The sequence below is a fragment of the Hyaena hyaena genome, unplaced genomic scaffold (genome assembly GCF_003009895.1).
Source record: "Hyaena hyaena isolate Hyena2069 unplaced genomic scaffold, ASM300989v1 scaffold_150, whole genome shotgun sequence".
In the NCBI taxonomy this organism is placed as follows: domain Eukaryota; kingdom Metazoa; phylum Chordata; class Mammalia; order Carnivora; family Hyaenidae; genus Hyaena; species Hyaena hyaena.
In genome coordinates, this window is record NW_024080782.1 from 912,313 (window position 1) to 940,010 (window position 27,698).

Genomic DNA, 27,698 nt, shown 5'->3' on the forward strand with positions numbered 1-27,698 from the left:
CTAATCCCCAGAGCCATGAAACTGATGATGTGTCGTGCCACATGAATGCAGACAGATGATTATCCACATGAGACTCATCTAATCACAGAAGCCCTTTAAAACAAGCTATTAACAAAAGGGGATGTCAAAGAGATTTGAAGCATGCAAAAGATGTGTCATGCTATTGCTGGCTTGAAAACTGATTAAAAAAAACATGATAAGGCATTTATAGGCATGATGAGGCATTTCCAGAGGCATCTTGTATTATACCTCTGAAATACTGAAAAGCTGAAAATGACCCCAGCTGACAGCAGGCAAGGAATGGAGACTTCAGTCCTACAGCTACAAGGAACTGAATTAGGCCAAAAACAGGAATGAGCTTGAAAGATGACCTAGAGCTCCATGTGAGAACCTAACAGCTAACACTGGAGCAGTCAGCACACCTGGCATGAGGGTAGAAATGTAGATCAGTAATTTCAGCCTCAGCAGAAGATCCATTCCCGCTGTGCCATACTTCTGAGCCACAGAACTATGGCCTAAAACTGGTATTATTTGAAGCTGCTAATTGTAACTTACCATGCAGCAATATAAAACAATACATCCCCCTAAATGTTTTAAAGAATAGCTATTTTTATTTTAAATTTTAAAGAAAGATAAGTGTAATGTATACATAAAATAATATAAAGTTGAGACCACAATAATAAATATGAATGAGCTTAAGTCATCTACTAATGACTTTAAGGAAAAAGATTTTAAACCTTTTTCACAAAACCCAACTGTTTGCTGTGTCCAAAAATATGCCTAAAGCAAACATTCATAAATGTTAACAATGAAGAGAAGGAGAGGTACCTCAGTGGCTCAGTCAGTTGGACATCCAAGTTGGGCTCAGTTCATAAATGATCTCACTGCTTGTGGGTTCGAGCCCTGTATCGGGCTCTGTGCTGACAGCTTGGAGCCTGAAGCCTGTTTCAGATTTTGTGACTCTTCTCTCTCTGCCTCTACCCCACTCAAGCTCGCTCTCTCTCTTTCTCTCTCAAATATAAATAAGCATTAAAATTTTTTTTAAATGAAGAGAGGGAGACATGTTTCTGGTGCCCCACAACCATCAACACATTCAGTGATTCTCAAGAACTCAGAGACAGTAGTCCTACTACAGTTTATTAGTGATCGGCGAGGTGTAAATACCTATCAGGTAGACTCTAGAGGAGTCCATGCATAAGTTTCTGAAATTTTCCTTCATGTCACACAGAATACATTTCTTCCTTAAGCAGTAAAATGCAGCGGTAGATGTGTTTCTGCCCAGGGAAGCCTGTTTAAGACTCAAATTTCAGAGGTTTTGTTTGGGCAAAACAATTAGCCTCAGCTAGTGAAATTTTAGACTCTTAGAAAAGTAGCGATGTTTAGTAGACTAGACCAAAGATGGGCAAAATAACCTTGTCAATATTGAATACATCCAAAGGCCAAATTCCCAGGTACAGCCAAAGTGGAACCCCATAAGCCAATCCTTCTAAAGATATTTACGTCAGGTTAGCTGTTAATCTTTTTCTGTGCAGTTCACCTCACCCCACTTCCCACCCCTCCAAACACTATACCTTCAAGCCATGGTTTCAGGTACATCCTTACCTTATTCTTTGATTAGCATAATAGATTAATATTCTTCAATTATTCTCTTTGAATATTCCTATCTAGTCACAGACATTTATCCATTATTCTCCTCTGGCTCTAAAGACCTTTAATGTCAAAAAAATAAAAGACCTTTATCATCACATCTTGGATTCCAGAATCTCTCATACTTCAGCTCTGTGGCCACTATTTTTAAGTCATGTAAATGACCACTTTCTCTGACCTGTACACCTTTGCCTCTCCTGAAAAGTCACCACTGAACCCACAAATGCAAACTGTGTGTCAGAATTCTTGGTCTCAGACCATGGAATACACTCTAGCTAATTTAAGGTTAGAAAACTCCTTTAGTAGTAAGGCAGCAATGGATCGATGAAGGGATATTAGCCCACAAAATCCCTGGGAGAACTAAAGCGAGCAGACTCTGGGTTGAGAACCGTCCTGCACAAGGAAGATGCTAACAGGGAGGTACCTAACGCTAGTGTGCAAGGAAGCTACACGCTTGCCAAGTGTTGCTTGGCTTGCTTATTGCTCGCTTCCGTTGCTCCTCCAGCCCCCAACCCCATGCTACCAGAACACCTTTGCAGCTCTGCTTGTGGGAAGATCCAGTCTCCCATTTGCCTTTGCCTGTCCTTACAAGCTGTAGGAGAGTGAATTTCTGTGCAGGAGTATTGGTCGTCTGGGGAGGCCTAGCTGCAGGGCAGTGTGAGAAACGTAGCCTTTAGCTGTCCAATCTCTAGAACACAGGAAAGCACAGTAGGAGGGAGCAGGATTAGGTGTCCAGTGAGCCAGGCACTTTTCTGGTCTTTATCTGCCCCACCCTCTGCCTTTAACTCCTAAGGCACTTAGGGTCTGTATCACTCAGTTTAACACTGTTTTATAAAGTTTTCACTTCTGTTTCATGTTTGTAACGTTTAGGCAGTATTTCTTGAGACATTGTCTTCTACTTAAATTCCCAATCTCTGGCAGTGAGTCTCCCAAGCTGAGGACACAGCAGGTCCTCATTAAATACATCAGAGATTGTTGGCTTAAGAGATTTCTTTTTTTGTTAGGGTATATGTCCCAGTTCTCTTTTGCTGGATGGCAAACCACCCCAAAACACGGTGGCTTGGAATAGCAATTTACTGTTTTTCCCAGTTGACTGGGCTCAGCTGAGATAGTTCTCATTTGGGGTTTCTCAAGAGGTTGCAATTACGTGGCAGCTGGGACTGGAATTGTTTGAAACCTCAGCTAGGCTGGAAGTCCGAGATGGCTTTTGCACTCATTTCTGGCTTCTCAATGCTTCTCAACATTCTCTCTTCAGAAGAGTAGCTTAGATTCAATGTGAGATCGCTCAGGGCACAGAGAGGAAGAGGAAAACTGCCAGTCTGATCCAAGTCCAAACTGGCACAGCATCTCTTTGCTGTATTTTACTGCTCAAAGCCATCACAGGCCAACCCCAAATTCAAGAAGTTGGAGAAATAGACTTCACCTGGTATGGGCGTGCAGGGAAGGAAGGAACTGCTAACACCCAGCTTGGGAATCAGCTACCACAGAGAGTTTTCATCTATGGCATATCACACGGTTACCTGGGGTAGACTGCTGCATATGAAAACGTGGGTTTTGTATGTATGCTCTTTATTTAATATTTCCTACTCTGCCACACAGGTTATTGTATTGTAGCCAGGCTGCTCACAAATGCTTGCCACTGATCACAAAGGCCAAAGAGTGGGCATGGCTGTGCCTAGTCAGATAGTACTTAGCTTGTGACATCTTAATAGACAAAGGACAGCTTGTTATTGCTGTTGCTTTCTAAACATTCTCATAATGCTTTCGGTTATCTGTGATCCTGTGATTTATAGTAAGAAATACATTTTTGATCTTCCTGATTCTGGCAGACTTTCTAGGACCTTTGAAATTTTCTAAGTGAGGAGAAAATTTCTTATGTTAATGTACCTTCTGGAAAGCCCCTTGGTAACCTAAGGATGGGGGCTGGTGGCCTGGGCAACCAGCTATGATTAGAGGGTTGGAATTTTTGGTTCTAGTCCCTGATTTCCAGGGAACGGTGAGGGGCTAGGGACTGAATCAATTGCTAGCGGTCAGTGACCGCCTCAGTCATGCTGATGTAATGAAGCCCCCATAAAAGTCCAAAGGAGCAGGCTCTCAGAGTTTCCAGCCTAAAGAACCAAAAGGCTCCCGCCTGCCATTGTGCTGGGCCCCAGACGCAAGAGGACAGAAGCTACTTTGTGAGGGACCTTGCCTTATGCATTTCTTAATCTGACTGTTGGTTTCTGACATCCTATGTAATCTGTTAACAAAGTAGGTTTCTTAAGTTCTGTGAGTCACTCTAGCAAACTAATTGAACCAAAGAAGAGGCGCAGTAAGGGAGATCCTCTTATTTATAGTCAGTCAGAAGCACATTTAACTTGGCTTTGGAATTGGCATCTGAAATAGAGGGCAGTTTTGTGGGACTGAGTCCTTAGTTTGTGGATGCTGTCTCTGGGCAGATGAGGTCTGTGTTGAGTTGAATTGTAGGAAACCCAGCTGATGTCTGAGAATTGCTTGGTGGTTTCAGGGAAAACTCCCTCCCGTCCCATGTCAGAATTAGCTACTAAGACAAGATGACTTTGGATTGCAGTTGTCATTAGAGATTTAGTTTTATGAAATTATATAATGTCTCTCCTCCTGTTACATTATCTTAAAAAAAAAAAAAAAGTAGGGTCACCTGGGTGGCTCAGTCAGTTAAGTGTCCAACTCTTGGTTTTGACTCAGGTCATGATCTCATGGCTGATGGGTTCAAGACCCACATCAGGCTCTGCACTGTCAGTGTGAAGCCTGATTGGGATCTCTCCCTCGCTCTGCACCTCCCCTGCTCGCTCACTCTCTCTCTCTCTCTCTCTTTCAAAAAAAATAACCATTTTTTTAAAATGAGAGTATTGATACCCACTTTACAAGATCGTTAAAAGATAATTTATACAAGTTCCCTGAAATAGAGCATTATACAAATAAAATTTATTTTGTATCCCTCTCTTCTCCATCCTCAGCAACTCCTCCCCACCAGTGCTGTTTGTATTGGATAACGAAGTCCCTACAGTGGGTACATCTTAAATGATTTATTGTAGGATGGTTTCTAAAGCCAGCCTGTTGACCAATTGGCCTAACCTGGAAGTGTTTAAAGTATCATATGTCCTCGTAGGACCTAAAAGTAAAACAGCCAGTTATTTTACCAGCAAAATGATTTTTTTTTTCAGGAATAGCAGAGAATTGCAATTCTACACATGCAAGCTGTGGCAAGCAGTAGGCAAGTGTAGAAATCAAAGACAAGAAACATTATAGAGAAAAAGGAGGGAGTTGGAGGGGCTGCTTTGAAGGTAGTTCATTGGAGGAAAATGAGAGTTCAGGGTAGAGATGGTTTCTCATTCGCTGAGTTGTTGCTGGACAAGAAGAAATTCTTCCTTCCTCCTACTGGAGAAGTAAAGCAGGCTTCTTGGGAATGCAGGGTTCTCCTCTTCTGTTGAAGTGCGCACTTGACAGAGTGGTAGACCCTGCAAGTTCCCCCTTCTGGCCTCCTGACTCCATTTTAAATGAAGTTTATTCACTTTCAGACCCTCATCTGCAGTAGCAGCATAGCAATTCTGTTTGAGCTTCGTAGCCCCTGCACATCAGCCTGTTACCCACTGAATCATTGTGTGCTTCTTGTCTGTCTCAGCCTATTCATAGTGATGCTGTCAGCTAGCGATGCCTAAGGCACACACCTGGGCATGTACGATTGGTGATGAGCCCCCACATTTTCCTGTTTGGAGCCATTGTTAATGTTGCAGCTGGACCGGCATCTGTGGCTCTTACTATGCCTGCAAGCTGCACCTCAGCAACAACCGTTAGGGAACTTTGAAGAAAGGATTTATTAAGCACAGGTCCTAGAGGGCACGTGCCAGGCCTGGGAGCCACACATCCAGGTGGCAGGGAGGAGGAGCAGACCTGGGTCTCTGTTTTATTAGGGTCCAAGGGTGGACAGGCTAGGGTTTCACAGAGTCACTCTTTATTGGTGAATTTAAATCCTAAGTATGGGAATTTGAGCATGGGAAGGGAAAAGCAAGGTCAGTCAAGCCATCAGTTACCCCAGTTACTCAGAGCTTTTTAAAAGGGGAACTTAACGAATGGGGGTGCCCTGGTTCTTAGTTGTTTAGCTAGTAGCTGTGTCATATAGCTGGCAATTTATTTAAGATGGATGCATTTGAAATGGATGGGTTGGCAATCAAAAGCTCAATGCCAGGTACTTAGAATGGCTTATACAAAGTATGTATCCCCCAGCAACCCTACACACTAGACTGCCTCATGGGTGTAGCTAGATGACATCATTATGCAACCAGTTGGATTGTTGACGGAGAATTCTATATTGTGCTGTTTTACTACAGTTGGAGTGATGGACTGGTAAGACTGAATAAAGCTAGAATCTGCATTTGCATAGGTTAATTGCTAAAGGGCTTTGCTAAGGGGCACACAATGACATTTGTACATAAACTCTTAACTAGACCCATACCTGGAGTCAGTCTAGCCACTTAGAGTGGCCTAGCCTTTCGCCCTCAGTGTCCTTGCTATAAAATGTCAATAATAATGTTTATTATTCACTGTCTTGTCTTTGGTGGAACATTACCAAATGGGGCCACCGCTGAAGGGACAGACAGCATCTTTCCTCCTAACCAGTCAAGGTCATTGCAAGGACTTAGCCCAGGTGTAACAGCTTAAAGCTCACAGTGTTTTTCTGTCTTAGTACCATGCTTCCCAATATCTCAGAAAGAACATTGACTAGAAGGCAGAAAAGAAATTGTGTATATAATACTTTTTAGTTTTCCAAAGCACCGTTATGTCTGTGTCTTCTGCTTCCATTATCAAGGGAAATATTATAATCCTTGTCTCTGAATGGTAAGAAAAGTGAAAACTCATCTAAGGTCACACCACTGGTGAATGTATAAAGCAAGACTAGAATATGCGGAGTCCAGAATTCTTAGCCTCCTTTATTGGGCTGTTACTGTATCCCAAGATTTGAACTTTATGACAACTTGGAGGAAACTATAATGCATAGAAAAGGCACTTGCATAATTACAGAATCAGTGAACCACATTGTGATATTCTGACTTAGAAGAAATATATATTTGTTGACAGCTTGAACAAATCAGGATTAGGGCTGCTCACTGCACCCCCCCCCAACACTGCAGTAGAATATCCGCATATAACTAACTACCCCCAAATTTTAACTAATAGCATAGAGTGACCAGAAATCTTACTGATAACATAAACAACCAATTAACACATATTGTGTATGTTGTATGTATTGTATTCTGTATTCTTAAAGTAAGCTAGAAAAAAGTGTTAAAATCGTAAGGAAAAGAAAATACGTTTACAGTGTATATTGTATTTATTGAAAAAAGTAAGTGTTCAGGTGGACCGATGAATTTCAAACCAATGTTGTTCAAAAGTCACCTGTATATTTTGTCCTGGTCCAGTTCCTGACGTACAGCTCCCAAAACCCTTGAAATTGCATAAGTGTTAAGAGTGGTAAAGACTTTTCATTATGTTAATGAGGTGATTTTTGGAAAGCACTTAAGGATGAGAGCTAGTTACCAGTGGATCCAACAATGTGATTAGAGGCTTGGTATTTTCAGTCCCAGCCCCTGACATTTATTCAGTGAGCAACCCTAATCCTGCTTTGTTCAAGGGTCAGCTGTCATTTGAGTGAGCAAATATATATTTCTTATAAGTCAGAATATCACAGTGTGGTTCACTGATTCTGTAATTATGCTAGTGCCCTTTCTGTGCATCATAGTTTTTCTCCAAGTTGTCACAAAGTTCAAATCTCGAGATGCAGCAACAGCCAGTGATTTAATCATGCTTCTCTAATGAAGCCTCCATAAAAACCTGAAAACGTCCAGGTTGGTGGACACCTGGAGATGTGGGGACAGTGGTGTGCCTGGAGAAGGCATGGAAACACCATGACCCTCCCCACATTCCTTGTCTCAAGCATCTCTTCCATATGGCTGTTCCTGGGTTATATCCTTTTATGATAAACCAGTAATCTTAGTAAAAAAAAAAAAAAAAGTTTCTCTGAGTTCTGTGAGCCACTCTAGCAAATTAATGCAACTTGAGGAGGGGTCTTAGGAACCTCCTGGTTTAAAGCCAATCAGTCAGAAGAACAGGTAACAACCTAGGCTTTTGACTGGTGTCTGAAGTATGAGGAGAGGGGCTTGTGAGAACCCCCAGTCTATAGCAGATCGGTCAGAAGCACAGGTGACAGTCAGGACTTGTGTCTGGTGTCTGAAGTGGGGTGGGTGGCACTCTTATGGACTGAAACCATAACCTGTGGATCTGATGCCATCTCCTTGTAGGACATCAGGGTGTCCAAGAATTGCTTCTTGGTATGAGGAAACCTCCCCACGAAAATGTTGGAGGGATTGGGTCCAGGCACCATTTTATATGTTAAACTGAATTAGAAGTTTGCCTTATTCTTAGAGATTTTAAAAATTAATTTTAATACATTTTCTGTTTACAGTATTTACTCCTAGCAAATAATCAAGATATGGTTCAAAATAGAATATATTTAAGTATAAACATACATGGTCCCTCCCCTGCATGCGATGTGTTAGGATATCGGGGGGAAAAAACATCCGAAATGGTGTCTTGGAGAAGGTGGAACTTGAGCATGGCCTTGGAGTGTGAGTAGGACCTGTGTAGATGGCGAGACACATGGACACATTTGGGTGTGTATAACAGGGAAGGGATACAGCATAATCAAAGATGAGTACATAGTTAGTTTGGCGGGGGGGGGGGGGGGGGGGGGGGGGGGGGGGGGGGGGGGGGGTTAACAGAAGGGTGGAGGCAATGAGGGAACTGACCCAATTGGAACGGAGGGTTTGGACTAGAGGGTGGAAGGAGATAAGACCAGACCAGTATAGTAAGAGCCTTATCCTCCAGATCACAGGCAGAACGAATAGATCAGATAAGAAACAAGCCTAGATATGGAGAAGATCCTTCGGCGGTATGCAGAGGATGGATCAGAGCACAGAGAGCTTTGATTCCATCTACACTTGCAGTGACCATGGCCTAAAACAGTGGTGGCACTGGGGATAATCTATGCAGTATGACAAAGAGAAAAGAGTATATGCTTTGTTCACTAGGGCTGTCATAGGAAGTACTATAAACCAGGTAGCTTAGAACAACAAATTCTCACGGTTCTGGAGGATTTAAAACCAAAGAGTTGGCAGTGTCATGCTCATTCCACACCTGGAGGGGAAGAACTTGTTTTGCCTCTTTCTAGCTTCTGGTGGTTTGCCATCAGTCTTCAATGTTTCTTGTATTGTAGATGTATCACTCTAATTTTCCATTTTCATGTGGCCTCTTTCCTCTGAATGTCTCTCCACAAAGCATTCTTTTTATAAGGATATCAGTCATTGGATTTGGGATCCAGTCTACTCCAGTGGGACCTCATCTTAACTAACCACATAGTCAATGACCTTATTTCCAAGTAAAGTAGAGTCTGAGGCACTGGTGGTTAGGACTTCAAAATGTATTTTTTGTGAGGGACACAATTCAACCAATAAAAGGTTTTGTGTCTTAGATTAAAGATGTAAAGATCCTGAGTATGGATAAATACAGACAAATAGAGAATGGAGGAGGAGGTATTAAAATCTGTTGTATTCCAGCTCAGGTAGATTCTTTTATCTTGGAATGAATACTAGAACATAGCTCCACAAAGAGATTTGAGACCTTTTCCTGCTTTACAGATTTAGAAACATGATTTATTTGGTTTTCAGTATATTTCTGGATAAAATCCATTTTCCATAACGTTAGCCTAAACTTCTAAATCCTGGATCTCAGAGTAGAAGATGAGTTTTAATTGGAAGAAAAATTAACAAGCAAGTTTTATATCTTATAAAAGTTTATTGGGGTGCTTTTCCTTATTCCTTTTGACCATGTCATAAGTGCATAAGTTTGGCTCACTGAGAAGTTCAGTATGAAATCACTAGGAATGTAGAATCTCTCATTTTTGTTTAACAGCTGAAGTACTGAGCTGTGACTGAGTGTAGGGGGTATTTGATGATGTCCTTTCTGCCAGGTTGACTCCATGGTCCTAGGTTGTGGGACAGAGTGCCTTTGAAAGACTGAGCCGTTCTTCCTGTTTCATTTTTTGTGTTTTTAAGTTTATTTATTTATTTCTTAGAGAGAGAGAGAGCCTGGGAGGGGAAGATAGAGAGGGAGAGAAAATCCCATGCCGACAGCCCGGAGCCCAATGTGGGGCTCAAAACCGTGAACTGTGAGATCATGACCTGAGCTGAAACCAGGAGTCGAATGTTTAACCAACTGAGCCACTGGGTGCCCTTCTTGTTTTTTTTTTTTCTTTTCTTTTCTTTTTATTTATTTATTTATTTTTTATGTTTTATTTATTTCTAAGAGAGAGAAAGAGAGAGCGAGACAGCGTGAGCAGGGGAGGGTCAGAGAGAGAGGGAGATACAGAATCTGAAACAGGCTCCAGGCTCTGAACTAGCTGTCAGCACAGAGCCCTATGCGGGGCTCACACACACGGACTGTGAGATCATGACCTGAACCGACGTCAGACGCTTAACCGACTGAACCACCCAGGTGCTCCCTTCTTCCTGTTTTTAACACATGGGTAGTAAATGCTGCTCAGAGGAATCTGATACTCCTAGAGTACTCATCAACAGTTAGTCAGCCTCTGGTATTGAAATATGTAAGAGCAGACCCATCGCAGCTGTACAGACTCTCTTTTTCCTCTTCCAGAGTCTTCTCCAGGTGTGACAGAGGTGACTATCATAGAAAAGCCTCCTGCTGAACGTCATATGATTTCCTCATGGGAACAAGTAAGTGTGGCCCTTCTGAATCCTTACATCCCCGCAAAGAGAGGTCAACTCCAATGACCCTAAAGAAAGAAAAATTAGGGCAGGAAACCTGTTCTTATCTCAGGCCACAGCTGCCTTCCAGGTAGAGTTCACCTTTCTCTCTTTTCTGTTCAGGCCATTTAACATTCCTTGCAGTTCCATACCAGTTCCTTAGCCTGGAACATCTCCCCTGAGCCCCATTATCATTTGGAAGCAGTGGAACATTCGTAGTTGTATACAACAAAGCTAAAAATCCAGCAAGGAAAGGAATATTTAAATATTAATAAGCATGCTGAGCACAACGCGGATAAGTGTTATAGGGAAGTACTAACCAGATTAATAGCTACTGCTTCCCCAGTCCTCCTCTGAACTTATATTCATTTGTTCAGTAGAAGTTTTAAGCTCCTAAACTGGGCTGGGCATTGTGCTTGGTGTTGATTCCTGAGGATTCATCGGTAATCAAAAAAACAGTCCCTTACCTCTTAATGTTACTGTGTAAGACATAGTGTAGGTTGTTACAAGTATAATTACTGAGCAGACTTAGCACAGTGAGAGAGAGGTAAAGGGAGCATTGTCAGGAGGCCTGACCTAGTTTTAGGTTAAGAAAGGTTTTTCCCAGAGAAGTTATGTGAAGTTGTTAACCAGACAGATGGGATCTGAAAGGGGTTTTCAGCCTGTGGGAAGGCCTTGAAATGGGAAGGATTAAATTTTCCAAGAGCGTAAAGAAGGTTCCTGTGGCTGGTGCATAAGAGAGCAAGCAAGAGAGGTTGGCAGGGACCAGGGAATGCAGGCTTCTTAAATCATCATGAAATTGTGCTTTATTATTTTTTTTAACTTTTTATTTTAATTCCAGTTAGATAACATACAGTGTTAAATTAATTGCAGGTATACAATGCTGTAATTTTAACAGTCTGTACATCACCCTGTGCTCGTCGTGACAAGTGCAGTTCTTAATCCTCATCACCTATTTAACCCACCCTCCTACCTCCCTCCCCTCTGTAGCCATCAGTTTGATCTCTATAATTAAGACTCTTTCTCTCACTCTTTCACTTCTCCCTTTGCTTCTTTGTTTTGTTTCTTGAATTCCATATATGAGTGAAATCCTACAGTATTTGTCTTTCTCTGACTCACTTATGTCACTCAGAATGATACTGTAGCTCCATCCATGTCCTTCCAAATGGCAAGATTTCCTGTTTTATGGCTGAATAATATTCCATTATACTTATATACCACATCTTCTTTATCCATTCATCAGTCCATGGAGACTTGGACTGCTTCCATATCTTGGCTATAGTAAATAATGCTGCTATATAAATGTAGGGTTGCATGTATCCCTTTGAATCAGTGTTTTTTTATTCTTTGGGTAAGTACTCCATTGTGCAATTGCTGGACATAGGCTATTCTGTTTTTAACTTTTTGAGGAACCTCCATACTGTTTTCCACCATGGCCACACCATTATAAATTCCCACCAACAGTACCTGAGTGTTCCTTTTTCTCCATATCCTCCCCCACACCTCTTTGTTTCTTGTGTTGTTGACTTTAGCCATACTGATAGGAGTGAGACTGTCAATATAGTGATTTGCACTTTTGTGTTGATAAGTGATGATTTGAGTATCTTTTCATGTGTTTTCATCCACGTCTCTTCATGTCTTCTATCCATTTTTTAAATTGAATTATTGGTTTTTTGAGTGTTGAATTTTATGAGTTCTCTATATATTTAGGATATTAACCCTTTACTAGTTATGTCATTTTCAAATATTTTCTCCCATTCTGTCTATTGCCTTTTAGTTTTGTTGATTGTTTTCTTTACTGTGTGGGAGGGCTTTTTATTTTGATATAGTTCCAGTGGATTATTTTTGCTTTTATTTCCCTTGCTTCAAGAGACAAGTCTAGAAAAAAAAGTTGCTATGACTGATGTCAAAGAAGTTACTTTCTGTGTGCTTTTGTGGGATTTTTATGGTTTCACATCTCACACTTAGGTCTTTAATCCACTTTGAATTTATTTTTGCATATAGTATAAGAAAGTGGTCCAATTTTTTTCTTTCACGCATTGCCGATCAGCTTTTTCAGAACCATTTGTTGAAGAGACTGTCTTTTTCACATTGGATATTCTTTCATGCTTTGTTGAAGATTTATTGACCATATAGGTGTGGGTTTATTTCTGGGTTCTCTTTTCTGTTGATATATATGCCTGTTTTTGTGCCAATATCATACTGTTTTTATTACTACAGCTTTGTAATATAACTTGAAGACCAGAATTGTGATGCCTCCAGCTTCTCTCTTTTTTAAGACTACTTTGACTCTTCAGGGTCTTTTGTAGTTCTCTGTGATTTTTAGGATTGTTCTAGTTCTGTGAAAAAAGCTGTTGGTATTTTGATATGATTGCATTAAATCTGTAGATTGCTGTGAGTAGTATAGACATTTTAACAATATTTGTTCTTCCAATCCGTGAGCATGGACTGTGTTTCTGTTTCTTTGTGTTGTCTTCAATTTCTTTTATTAGTGCTTTATAGTTTTCAGAGTATAGGTTTTTCACCTCTTTGGTTAGGTTTGTTACGAGGTATCTTATTTTGAGTGCAGTTGGAAATGGGATTTTCTTTTTAATTTCTCTTTCTGCTGTTTCATTATTGGAGTATAGAAATGCAAGAAAATTCTATGGATTGATTTTGTATCCTGTGACTTTACTGAATTATCAATTCTAGAAGTTTTTTTTGCTGTAGTCTTTTGTGTTTTCTGAATGGAGTATCAGGGTATCAGCAAACAGTGAAAGTTTTACTTCTTCTTTACCAATTTGGATCCCATGTATTTCTTTTTGTTGTCAGATTACTGTGGCTAAGACTTCCAGTATTATGTAGAATAAAAGTGATGAGAGTAGACATCCTTGTCTTGTTCCTGACCTAGGGAAAACTCTTTTTCTTCATTAAGGATGATTATTAGCTATGGAGTTTTCATATATGGCCTTTATTATGTTGAGGTATATTCCCTATAAACCTACTTTGTTGAGGGTTTTTATCATGAATGGATGTTTGACTTTGCCTAAAACTTCATCTGTGTCTTTCCATATGATCATATGGTTCTTATCCTTTTTCTTAATGATGTAATATATCAGGTTGATTGATTTGCAAATATTGAACTCCCCTTGCAATCCAGGAATAAACCCCATTTGATCGTGGTGAATGATTTTCTTAATGTATTGTTGGATTGTTTTCCTAGTATTTTTATTGAGGATTTTTTTCCTCTATGTTAATCAGGGATATTGGCCTGTAGTTCTCTTTTTCAGTGGTGTCATTATCTGGTGTTGATGTCAGAGTAATGCTGGCCTCATAGAATGAGTTTGGAAGTTTTCCTTTCTTTCTATTTTTCAGACTAGTTTGAGAAGAATAGATATCAACTCTAAATGTTTTGTAGAATTCCCTTGTGAAGCCCTCTAGTCCTGGACTTTTGATTATTGGGAGTTTTTTGATTACTGATTCAGTTTCTTTGCTAGTTATCAGTCTGTTCAAATTTTCTATTTCTGTTTCAGTATTGGTAGTTTATATGTTTCTAGAAATTTATCCATTTCTTTTAGGTCATCCTATTTGTTGGTATTCTCTTATGATGTATTTCTCTGGGATTGGTTGTTATTTCTCCTCTCTTGTTTGTGATTTGGGTCCTTTCTCTTTTTTATTCCTGATAAGACTGAGTAGAGGTTTGTCAGTTTTATTGATTTTCTCCAAAGAAATAGCTCCTGGTTTCTTTGATCTGTTTTTATTGGAGTTTTTTTGTTTGTTTGTTTGTCTTCTATATCATTTATTTCTGTGCTAGTCTTTATTATTTCCTTTTGCTGTTTGTTCTTTTCCTAGCTCCACTTTTGCTGATCTGTTCTTTCATTTCCAGGCTGACCAATTTATTGTTCAGTAGCATGTCCTTTATCCTTTATGTATTTGTGGTCTCTCCAGATATTTTCTTATGGTCGACTTCTAGTTTCATAGCAATGTGATCAGAAAATATGCATGTTATAATTTCCATCTTCTTCAATTTGTTGAGGTTTGTTTTCTGGACTAATGTGATCTATTCTGGAGAATGATCCATGTGCACTTGAAAAGAATGTGTATTCTGCTGTTTTAGGATGGAATGTTCTGAATGTATCTGTTAAATCCACCTGTTCTAGTGTGTCATTCAAAGCCATTGTTTCCTTGTTGATTTTATGTTTAGATGCTCTGTCCATTGAGGTAAGTGGGATGTTAAAGTCTGCTACTATTATTATATTATTATTGATTAGTTCCTTTATGTTTGTAATTAGCTGTTTTATGTATTTGGCTGTTCCTGTGTTGGGTGCATAAATATTTACAGTTGTTCTATCTTGTTGGATTATCTTCTTTATTATTATATAAGTATCCTTCTTTGTCTCTTATTACAGTTTTGTTTTAAAGTCTTTTGTCCAGTGTTAAGTATTGCTACTCTGGCTATCTTTTGACATCATTTGCATGATAGATGTCTTTCCATCTCCTCACTTCCAATCTGTAAGTATCTTTAGGTCTAAAATGAGTCTCTTATGGACAGCGTATAGATGGATCTAGGTTTTTTATCCATTCTGTCACCCTGTGTCTTTTGATTGGAGTGTTTAGTCCATTTACATTCAAAGTAATTACTGATAAATATATATTTACTGTCATTTTCTTACTTGTATGTTTGTTTCTGAAGATTTTCTCTTATCCTTTTTCTTTCATGGTTTGCTGATTTTCTTTAATGCTTTTCTTTATATTTGGATTTCTTTGTCTTTATTCTTTGTGGATTTATCAGTGATTTTTTTATAGATAATTATCATTGGGTTTGTATATAACCTCTTCTGCCTATAGCAATCTGTTTTAGGTTGATGATCGTTCAAGTTTGAACCCATTCTTTTCTCCTCTCTACATTTTCAATATATGTTATTATGTTTTATAACCTTTTTTGTGAGTTCCTTGACTGATTTTTTATAGCAATATCCATTTTTACTGCTTTTTTGTTTCCTACCTCTATACTAACACTTTTGGTCTTACATTTCAAAGGAGTTTGCTCTTTTTTAAGAGAGCAAAGGAGAGCCATTGGAATGTTTTAAGGAAGGAACTAGGAAGTTCAGATTTCTGCTTTGGAAAAGTCACTGTGTCTGAGGAATAGCAAATGGATTTGATGGGGGGGGGCGGGGGGTGGATTAACCTACCATTTAATAAGTGCTTACTAACACACATCATATATTTATTTTAGTTAATCCTCATAATAACCCTGCAAGGTAGATATTGATATCTTCATGTTATAGATGAAGAACATGAGATCCAGGGAGGTTAAGGAGTTTGTCCTGGTTCACAGAGCTACCAAGGGGCAGAGCCTGAATTTGAACTTAGAGTTACTTGTCTTATCTAAGCATGACCCTGTCTGCTCTGGCAGACTGCCCTCATAATGGAGAGCAGCACTGTGGTAGCCTTCCCCTGAGCCGCAAAGCATCCACCGGTATGTATGTGTGTTCAGTCCCTGCCAGCAAGGCTCACCCGCCGTGGACTGAGCCAGCAGCACCTTCTTTAGCAGCTCTGTAACTGGTAGTTAAGGTTTCTCTCCAGGCCCTCTGCTCAGCCAGCACTCCCAACTTCTCATGGGCTCACTCACCCCCATTTCCATTCACAGTTCACAGTAGAAAAAGAAATTTAAACAGTGTATATCTGCTGAACTCTTGCCGGCTGCTCGGGCAGAGCCGGATTCTGGTGCAACTTTGCCATCCTGGCCTGGTTGACATTGTTACAGCCCTCTGATCCTTTCTAGGCCTAAGTCAGCCCTTTACGGAGTGCTGCAGAGTGCTTTTTTGTGAGTGAGAGCCTGGTGTTTTTCTGTCTGCCAAAGAGAAGGAGATTCCTGGCTTGGAAGCCTGAGTTCATTGACCTGGGTGGGAGGGTAGGAGGATGAGAGGGCAGGAAAGCCTTGTCCTGGGTAGAACACCATCAAGGCTTTGTCATAGTATGTACTTAGTTAATGAAGTAATTTCTGAGGCGTATTCTTCCTTGAGTCTTATACCAGATATTCTTCAGATCTGTCGAAGATGACTTTATTTATTTGTCCTAGTTTAACTTGTGCTGTGCTTTATTCATTGGGAGCATGCCTTCCATGGCTGCTTTTTAGGGCTGGAGTCTACATCTAATCTCATTTAGATCTAATCTGCCCCCACCCCCACCCCCTGCCTCCCCGGACAACACATCTTTATTTGGTTCCCTTCAGTTTAGACAGATATTAAGGAGAATGCAGTTATAGAGCTGGATAAATCGCCATCAGAGATCTGAAGACATAAAGGGGAAACATGAGAGAGAGAGACTGTTAGCTGACTGAGACAGTCAGTGGAACATTTTCTCAGACAAACTCAATTGGGGCAATTTCTGTGAAAGCACCTGGAATAAAGATACAGTGACTTGGAATTTTCCATTGAGTGCTTTCCTTGAAATATCCTAGACTTAATTACAGTAAAATATGGCATATTTAAAGTACAAACAGTATTGGGATCAGTAACATAGAAATTCATTTGTGCAGTTCCATGGCTGAGCTTTCTGGAGCCTGTTGGACACTTAAAAGCTAATGTATGGACACAGACAATAGAAGAGTCTTGGGCTTTTGTTTTTAAGACTCAGTTTTTATCTCACACTTTTTTTTCTGGTTGTGCCGTACAGAACATAATCACTATAGAAAATTTGGAAAATAAAAAAAAGGATAAAAAGATGAAAAGTCCTCTAGGACTTCACCACCTAGAGATAATCACTTTTAGTTGTGTGGATGGATAGAGGGTGAACAATGAACAGTATGGTCTAGGGACCCCCTAAGAGTCCATAAATGGGAAGTGGGACTTCTTAAAATATATGTCAGATTTACTAATGTGTACCTTTTCTGCAGAGCTATTTCTTCCAATTCTGAAAGGGATTCATAACCTAAAAAGTGTAAATTATTTATAATAATTTTTCTTTTTTTTATTGAAGCATAGTTGACATACAGTGTACATTAGTTTCAGGTGTACAACATGGTGATTCGACAAGCTGGTACACTATGCGGTACTCACCACACATGCAGCTACCATCCGTTACCATACAACGCTATTACAGTACCATTGACTGTATTCTCTGCTGGACTTTTCATCCCCAGGACTTATTCATTCCATAACTGGAAGTCTGTACCTCCCTCTCCCCTTAACCACTTTTGCTCACCCTCTGTCCTCCCCCAGCAGCCATCAGTTTGTTCTTTGCATTTACGGGTCTGTTTTTACTTCTTTGCTTGTTTGTTTAATTTTTTAGATTCCCCATATAAGTGAAATGATATGGTATTTATCTTTTCTGACTTATTTCACTTAATATAATAACCTTCCAGGTCCATGCATATTGTCGTAAATGTCAAGATCTCATTCTTTTTTCTTATATGGCTGAGTAATATTCCATTGTGCATATATACTACATCTTCATCATCTGTTCATCTTTTTTTAATGTTTATTTTGAAAGAGACAGTGCACATGTGCAAGCAGGCGAAGGACGTGGGGGGGGGGGGCGGGAGGAGAGACTCCCAAGCAGACTTTGTGCTGTCAGCACAGAACCTAAACGGGGGCTCAGTCTCATAAACCATGAGATCATGACCTGAGCCAAAATCAAGAATTGGACACTTAACCAACTGAGCCACCCAGGCGCCCCTTCATCCATTCATCTTCCAAATCTTAGCTACTGTAAATAATGCTGCAGCAAACATGGGTGCCTGTATCTTTTTGAATTCGTGTTTTCATTTTCTTTGGGTAAATACCCAGTGTGGATTTACTGGATTGTTGGGTAGTTCTATTTTTAATTTTGTGAGGACTTTCCATACTGTTCCACAGTGGCTGCACCAGTTTACCTTCCTACCAACAGTGCACCAAGGGAGGGTTCCTTTTTCTCCACAATCTCATCAACACTTGTCGTTTCTTATGTTTTTGATTCTAGCCATTCTGACAGGTGTGAGGTGATTATCTGTTCATGGTTTTGATTCGCATTTCTCTGATGATTAGTGATGCTGGGTATCTTTTCATGTGTCTGTTAGGCAACCGTATGTCTTTGGAAAAATGTCTTTTCAGGTTCTTTGCCCATTTTGTAATTGGATGATTTGTGTTTTTGATGTTGAGTTGTATAAGTACCTTATATATTTTGGATATTAACCCTTTATTTGATATACCATTTGTGAATAAGCTCTCCCATTCAGTAGGTTGCCTTTTCGTTTTGTTGATGGTTTTCTTTGCTGTGCAAAACCTTTTTATGTTGGTGTAGCCAATAGTTTATTTTTGCTTTTGTTTCCCTTGTCTGAAGAGACATATCTAGAAATGTAATAATTTTTTCATTCAAAATAGAGACAGTGCTTTATGTGTTATTTGTTGATACCTACTTTTGTCATTTAAGCAGTGGAAGATGGAAGTCTTGAGCAGATCTGAAACTCCCTTACCCCACTTATTTACCCAAGTGGTTACTAAAGAGCATTTTTCCATAGGAGCAGGCATGACAGGGCCCCCTGACTTGTGCCTGCTCCAGAGAGTGCCTGTACCAGAGAAGTGGGAGGGTCCGCAGGGGTGATAATCCCCGCTGCTTGGGGGACTGACTCTTGAGACTTACCTGCTTAGAGACACCCTGGCCAGGGCCCTGCTACCATGCAGTACACCTGCTGTGCATAGCTGCATGAATATATGGGGCCCTTGAGGCCCTTGGAGAAGAGGCTCCCTGCGGCTGCCCTGCCCCTTTGGGCAAATGCAGCCCTGGGGGAAGCCCATTGAGATAAAATACAGGGCTAAGTCTGTGGAGGCACGACTAAACAAAAACAGCCTGGGGTAGGAAGGAGCCTCATGGCAGCTCTAGGCCCTTGGCTAGATAGTACCTCTTCTCTGGGTCTCATGTTCATCACAGATAAGTGGTTCGAAATCAGTATACTTGAAGGACTCATCCACTTCTAATATCTTGTGATTCTTTGGCAAAAATGCAGGAGGAAAAGATTGAAAACTAAAACTTAAATGACCACATACCTGCAGCAGTCTCCTCAGATTAGAGGCATAGGAAAACCACCTCTTTCTGTTTTAATGTATTGAACCCGTTTTTCTTCCTTAAAAAGCAGTTTCAATCTGCCTGGTTTATGTAGTTATATGATTCATGTTCACTGTGTCTGCTGCCTGCCTTCTGTAATGATGGTAGTTAGTAAGACCTAATGTCTGTACTGAGCTTTTCATCCCTCAGGCCCCATGAAAGCACCTGCCTCCTGATAGTCACAGCATCCTGATGTCAGGAGACTTCTATTATTAAGTATTTCAGAGACATTTCATAGTTGCAGAGTGCTTTACAATTCTTGATTGGTTAGACTTTCCAATCCCCAGATAAAAATTCAATTTACTAGTGGTGAAACTATGGCCCACAGAGACCAAATGATTTGGCAGCATATCTCCTCCTTTTAGGCTCACTTTTTCTACAGTCTACAGAGAGTGGGTTCTGAACCTTCTTGTGGATCTGTCCCTCACGTGCCCTGCTATGAATCTATTGTAAGCATCCCTAGTGGGAGGGAGCAGGCTGTGACACCTTGTCACCAGGGAGCCCCTCACCTCGTGCTCCCGCTGCGCTCCAGGAGCTCCTCTGTGTTCTCCGTGGGTTAGTCCATCCCCCTCCCATGCTTCGCTTCTGCCCGCTGCGCTGGCAGCTCTCCTAGAGGACCTTCCATCTCTTTAAAATTAAAAACAAAACCTGTAACCTTCTGTCTCCCTCTAGCTACTTGGCCATTTGTTCCTTTGTTTGCACAGCGTCGCATGGAGAAAAATTGTCTAAATCAGGAGTCAGCACATTTTTTTTTTTTTAAGGATCAAAGAGTAACTGTTTTAGATTCTGAAGCTGTATTATGCCTCAACTATTCATCTCTGCCATGGTAGCACTAAAAGCAGGCACGGGCAGTGCTGAAATGCACAGGTGTGACTAGGTCCCAAATAAACATTTACAAAAATGGGTGGCGGGGTGGAGGTACTCGGGGGGCGGGGAGGGGCACAATTTGCTAACCCTTGGTCTGAATTACTATCCCCGTCCTTCACTTCCCAGTCAGCCTTTACACTTCCACAGCCTGTCTTTCTGCACCACCATCCCGTGGACACCACTGTCACACATCATTAGGGACGTCTGCGCTGCTAAACCTGTCTTCCTCTCACGTGACATCTCCTGATTGTCTGTCCACTACTCCATTCTCTACCCAGCTGTCTCTGTAGTGTCTGTGGTACCACCCTCTACCCCTCTATCTCCACACACTTACCTGTTACATATTTGTCTCTGTAGAAATTAGAAACATGTTTGGCTCACAGAAATATACTAAACTAAGAATGGCTTAAACACATAGGAATTGATATTTCTTGCGTAACGAGACCTGAGATGGACAGTTGCAGTAGGTTCATCAGGCCTAACGTGTTAAGCCATTATCATTAATTCTCTCAGCCTGTTCTTTTATGCAGCCACACCTGTCACCTGCAGCTCAGGGCAGGAAGGAGGGAAGGGAGGTTCCCAGCCACATCTGTCACCTTTTAACAGGGGAGTGAAAGTTTTCCTAGACCTTCCATCATTGGACTCGGGTTGATAGTTTAATGCCCTGCACTCGTTGCAGAGGAGGAAGACTGGTGCTGAGCCTGACACGTGGCCATCTCAGACAAAGTTAGGGTTCTGTCAAGGAGGAGAATGGATTTGAAGAAGCAACCTGTATATCTGCCACAGCCTTCTCTGTGCCTTGCCTCGTTCCTTTCTGGTTTTAGTCCCAACACAGTATTTATTCCATAACACTTAATGAAAGTGTGGAATGAGTGAATTAGATAAATAAACAAAGGTTGCAAAGAGTATAGAGCCTCCCCAAGGCAGCACGCCATGCTTTAATGTGGGCCCTGAGAGTCTGGCTGCTGCAGCCAACATCTCAGAAGCAAGGAGGCCTCGGGTGCAAGGGCTCCCCGCACACATTCCCCCATTTGTAGAAACCTGCTGACTTGTTAAGCTGGGGGCATTGCCGTTTGAAGGTTGTCTTGGCTAATGTCTACCATATACAGGGCTTCTCCAGGCCGTGGTGCCCCACACAGGCCCATATTCATGTATCTTTTTCATCACGCATCTTTAGAGGAACACTTGGTGGTTGTGTGCAGAAAGGATTTGGGGAGGAATATGTTGCCTCTCCTCTGAGTTTTAAGTAACTCAGACCCAACCTTTCATAGGCCACCCACCAGAACAAAAGATTCTAGTTCACTAGGCACCACCCCCCTCTTTAGGCAGGATGTTGAGAATATATTTGAGAATTCTTCTGAAGGCCTCCCCCACCCCTCCTCAGCCCCAACAGATTTTCCTTTCACCACATGGGACATCCTCCCTGTGAAGAGTTTCCATTAGATGCAACTGTCCTCGTTGCCTCAAGTTTCCAGTTTGATTTTAGTACGATGGACCTCCCGGGCAATTCTTTCTCTGCTGTGGTTGCAAACGGGTGTGTGGAGAGCCTGCCCAGCATGAACAGGCATCTTCAGAAACGGTAATTTCTGGCTCTCGCCCCTATGCCTGCCTCGTCCTACATCTGCTGCCCAGCCTGCTTCCCCGGTGAAGTGGCCTCTGAAAGGGAGGGAGCAGAGGGATACAGGATTCCCACAGTAGAGAAGGTGAGCCGGAGAGAGCGGACAGCTCTTATTAGCCCTTCCCTCAAAGCTCAGGCAGTGCTCAGGAAGGAGAATGAAGCTTATAACAGAGTGGCTCAAGTCCTTCAACTGGTGAAGCAGTGATAGTGCTTGTGGTAGCCTCTTTCTAGGGAGCTCAAAGAAGCTACTGTAGATAGTCTCCTCTGGAGAAGGAAAGGAAAATGAAAACTGGAACCGTGTGACAAAATCAGCTTTGGGCAACACAGAGGCTGCAGTACTTCACAGGTGCCACCTTAATAATTTCAGACACTGGTCAGCAGTGTGGTTCTCCTTTCTTGACTTTCTCCCCAAATCCTTCCAATCCTCATACCTCCCCTCTTACATTCACTTTCCGCCAATCTTCTCCCTCCTCCCCACACCCCACAAAATAAAGACACATGAACCTGGTGTGGAGAAGCCCCTTGAAGTTGGCAGATTGTTACCTACAGAAGAGCGGCCTCTTTCCAGACTGGGCAGGAGAAAAATTGAAATGTCAGTAGCTCTGAGTTGCTGGCCAGTGGAGAGGATCCATGTAAAAGTGGCACCCTGACAGCCCCACCCAGAAGGAAGGGACTGACGCACTGCGCTGCAGGAGCAGCCACAGTGTGGGCTTCCTGGTGGTGATGTCTGCAGCAAAGAAGCCGCAGAGCCAGGGCCCACAGTGATTCATGAAAAAATGTCAGGGCAGGATTAAGATTTTCAGGAACTCTACTTGACATTTTGTAGGTTTATGTTAATATCTCAGTGTATTAAATACTTGATTTCATTGATTTTAATGTTTATGAATCCTGAATAATTTTTAAATGATGGTATAAAATAATATCAAAATTTCTTCCATGAGCAAAATAAATACTATAATAAAGATTATAATCATTACTGATGGATTTCTTCAGCCTAACTTAAAAATGGGCTGGGATTTCTTGGTGTCCCCTTTAGAACGGCTGATAGACAGTAGTTTCCACGTATCCACCACTAGATGGCACTAGTGACCAAAATCTCAGAGTAGATGCTGGGCTTTGGGGGTGACAAAAGGAACATGAATTTTGTCAGAACACTGGCAGCCGTAGGCTTCCTGTGCTAGGGTTCTGGGGATGGAAGAAAGGCATTCTGTGTTCACAATTCCCCTGAGAGCACATAGGATGTGCCATTCAGGAGGCACTAGGAGGAAGCCCTAGTTCCAGACAGTTTACTAAGTCAGAAAATAAGCAAGTTAGCCAAACACTCAGAAACCCTTAGGTCACACATCTGTGAGATTGGGAACTAGATGGTGAAGATAGCAAACAAAAACTGATCACAATGCATATTTTAGTTCTTAGATCAGGAAAATGAAAAACCCATTTCACTAAAATGACAGCTGTTGTGCATTTAGTAATTTTAAAACATTGTTTAAAGTTACCTGCAAGGTTGAAATTTGCTTCTCACCTAGGATATTTGAATGAAGATGTTATGTTCTAAAATTTTAATTACCTAGTCTTCTCTCTTCCTGCCAAGTGTACATCGCCTCTTGCCTCTGGTGTTTTTTAGACTGTCTTGGAGATCATTCTTGAACCTGGATTCACAGAGTTCAAGTGACGCTCAGGGTCACTCAGCTAGGGGCCGAATTGGGAAGTAAACTCAGACCATCCTGCTAGACTCTAACTTGGCCACAAATCGCCTGCCTAAACTGACCAGCAGCGTGACCTATAGCAGTGTTCGGTATCACATCTCAAAGGGGTCTAAAAAGCCAGAAGTTTTAGACCGAGTTACTAATATATTGCCCCTCTGTCTATGTAACCATGACAGCCTGAGGGGGCCAGGAAAGGAATTGAACCCATTTTTCTGTACACTCCAGGGGCTTGATGGGCTAGAGAAGACTGATTAGGCATATGCACAAATGGGTCACTTAGAATTTAGGGCGTGTTCCCAGTTCCTCCTGAAAAGATCTTAAGCTATTCCTTTGTTCCTTCCACCACAGATTAGATGATTTGCTATTCATTTGAAGTACTTGTTCATGTCTTGTTATACATTTTTACTTTCTAAGAACTTTCAGAACCATTAGGTTCATTAAATGCTCTAGAAGTATATATTCTTTACTTTGAAGATGTTCTCATTTATCCAAATGTTGTTTCAGGAAATAATTTATGAGAATGGGTCTGGAATTTAAGCCAGCGATTATTTTCCTCCAGCATCAGCAGAACTGTGCCTAGAGCCTCCTCTCACACTTTGTTTCCTTCAGCCATGGCCTCAGCTGCTGCTTCTGCCCCTTCCCCTCCCTCTCCACCTACCCAGTGTCACAGCTGAGCAACACCAACACTGCCTTATCTGGTGAGGCAAAACCAGATCAAACTGGTAACTCTGCCCTGCAGACTCTGCCTCTCTAAGAGAACTGTTTTTGTTTTAAATGTTATTGAGCTATAATTAACATACTTCAATGTATTGGTTTTAGGTGTAGAACATAACGGTTTGATATATATTTATATTTTGAATGATTGCCACAGTAAATTTACTTAACATCCATCACAGTACATAATTTTAAGTTTTATTTTATGATGAGAACTTTTAAGATTTACTCTACTAGCAACGTTCAAATACACAGTACAGTATTGTTAACTATAGTCACCTTGCTGTATATTATATACCCAAGGCTTATTTATAACTGGGAGTTTGTACTTTTGGACCCCCTTTTGCCCACTCTGAACCCCTGCCTTTGCCAACCACCAGTCTGAACTTTGTATCTCAGAGCTTGGTTGTTTTAGATTCCACATAAAAGTGAAACAATACAGTATTCGTCTGGCTTATTTCACTTAGCATACTACCCTTGAGGTCCATCCATATTGTCACAAATGGCAAATTCTTTTTCTGGCCAAATAGTATTCCATTATGTGCATGTGTGTGTGTGTGTGTGTGTGTGTGTGTGTGTGTCTGTCTGTGCATGTGCACATGCACGGACGTGTGTCTTTACTATACTTTCTTTATTCATCCATTGGGAGACTTGGGTTTTATCCATATCTTGGCTAGTGAAAATACTGCTATGGTGAAACATGGATGTATAGATCTTTTTTTTTTTTTACTTAAATAGTTTATTGTCAAGTTTGTTTCCATATAACACCCAGTGCTCATCCTAACAAGTGCCCTCCTCCATGCCCATCTCCCCCCTCCCCCCCCCCATCCCCATCAGCCCTCAGTTTGTTCTCGGCATTCAGGAGTCTCTCATGGTTTGCCTTTCTCCCTCTCCCCAACTATTTTCCCCCCTTTTCTCCCCTATGGTCCTCTGTTAAGTTCCTCCTAATCCTCCTATACGTGCAAACATATGGTGTCTGTCCTTCTCTGTCTGACTTATTTCGCTCAGCATAACACCCTCAAGGTCCATCCATGTTGCTATACATGGCCAGATTTCATTCTTTCTCATTGCCATGCAGTATTCCATCGTATAGATAAACCACATCTTCTTGATCCATTCGTCCGTTGATGGACACTCAGGCTCTTTCCATGATTTGGCTATTGTTGAGAGTGCTGCTATGAACATTGGGGTACATGTGCCCCTATGCATCAGCACACCTGTGTCCCTTGGGTAAATTCCTAGCAGTGCTATTGCTAGGTCATAGGGGAGTTCTATTGTTAACTTTTGAGGAACCTCCACACTGTTTTCCAGAGGGGCTGCACCAGTTTGCATTCCCACCAACAGTGTAGGAGGGTGCCTGTTTCTCCACATCCTCGCCAGCATCTGTAGTCTTCTGATTTGTTCATTTTGGCCACTCTGACCAGCGTGAGGTGGTATCTCAGTGTGGTTTTGATCTGTATTTCCCTGATGAGGAGGGATGCTGAGCATCGTTTCATGTGTCTGTTGGCCATCTGGATGTCCTCTTTGGAGAAGTGTCTGTTCATGTCTTCTGCCCATTTCTTCACTGGATTATTTGTTTTTTGGGTGTGGAGTTTGATAAGCTCCTTATAGATCTTGGATAGTAGCCCTTTATCTGATATGTCATTTGCAACTATCTTTGCCCGTTCCGTCAGTTGTCTATTAGTTTTATGGATTGTTTCCTTTGCCGTGCAGCTTTTAATCTTGATGAGGTCCCATTAGTTCATTTTTGCTCTTGATTCCCTTGCCTTTGAGGATGTGTCAAGTAAGAAGTTGCTGCAGCTGAGGTCAAGGAGGTTGTTTCCCGCTTTCTCCTCTAGGGTTTTGATGGTTTCCTGTCTCACATTTAGGTCCTTTATCGATTTTGAGTTTATTTTTGTGTATAGTATGAGAAAATGATCTAGTTTCATTCTTCTGTATATTGCTCTCCAGTTCTCCTAGCACCGTCTGTTAAAGAGGCTGTCTTTTTTCCATTGATTCTCTTCCCGCTTTGTCAAAGATTAGTTGGCCATACATTTGCGGGTCCAGTTCTGAGTTCTCAGTTCTATTCCATTGGTCTATGTATCTGTTTTTGTGCTAATACCATACTGTCTTGATGAGTATAGCTTTGTAGTAGAGGCTAAAGTCTGGGACTGTGAGGCCTCCCGCTTTGGTTTTCTCCAATATTACTTTGGCTATTCAGGGTCTTTTATGGTTCCATACAAATTTTAGGATAGTTTGTTCTAGTTTTGAGAAGAATGCTGGTGCAATTTTGACTGGGATTGCATTGAATGTGTAGATTGCTTTGGGTAGTAATGACATTTTAACAATATTTACTCTTCTGATACATGAGCATGGAATGTTTTTCCATTTCTTTGTGTCTTCTTCAATTTCTTTCATAAGGTTTCTATAGTTTTCATCATACACATCTCTTATATCATTGGTTAGGTTTATTCCTAGGTATTTTATGGTTTTTTGTGCAATTGTGAATAGGATCAGTTTCTTGATTTCTCTTTCTGTTGCTTCATTATTGGTGTATAAACATGCAACCGATTTCTGTATATTGATTTTGTACCCTGCAACTTTGCTGAATTCATGGATTAGTTCTAGTAGACTTCTGGTGGAGTCTCTCAGGTTTTCTATGTAGAGTATCATGTTGTCTGCAAAAAGTGAAAGTCTGACTTCTTCTTTGCCAATTCTGATGCCTTTTATTTCCTTTTGTTAGCTGATCGCTGATGCTAGGACTTCCAGCACTGTGTTAAACAACAGTGGAGAGAGTGGACATCCCTGTCGTGTTCCTGATCTCAGGGGGAAAGCTCTCAGTTTTTCCCTGTTGAGGATGATGTTAGCTGAGGGCTTCTCATAGATGGCTTTTATGATGTTTAAGTAAGTTCCTTCTATCCCGACTTTCTCGAGGGTCTTTATAAAGAAGGGATGCTGTATTTTGTCAAATGCTTTTTCTGCATCTATCGACAGGATCATATGGGTTTTCTCTTTTCTTTTGTTAATGTGATGTATCACATTAATTGATTTGCAAATATTGAACCAGCCCTGTAACCTAGGAAGGAATCCCACTTGATCATAGTGGATAATTCTTTTTATGTGCTGTTGGATTCGATTTGCACATATTCTTGTTGAGGATTTTTGCATCTGTATTCATCAAGGTTATTGGCCTGTATATTGGCCTGTAGTTCTCTTTTTTTGCTGGGTCTCTGTCTGGCTTGGGAATCAAAGTGATGCTGGCTTTGTAGA

The 27,698-nt window shown here is 41.2% G+C and overlaps 1 protein-coding gene across 4 annotated transcripts in view; it reads left to right on the top strand.

Annotated features, from left to right (window-relative positions):
- TPGS2 (tubulin polyglutamylase complex subunit 2) overlaps positions 1–27,698 on the top strand; it is an 80,158-nt gene that overhangs the window by 7,985 nt on the left and 44,475 nt on the right. For 3 of the 4 annotated variants that reach the window (XM_039238964.1, XM_039238965.1, XM_039238969.1), the window contains exon 2: positions 10,372–10,451. In XM_039238964.1, coding sequence (XP_039094895.1) covers positions 10,372–10,451 — 80 coding nt within the window. Of the gene's footprint in view, positions 1–10,371; positions 10,456–27,698 lie in introns of those variants that run through there. The other variant, XM_039238967.1, reaches the window with a different exon arrangement.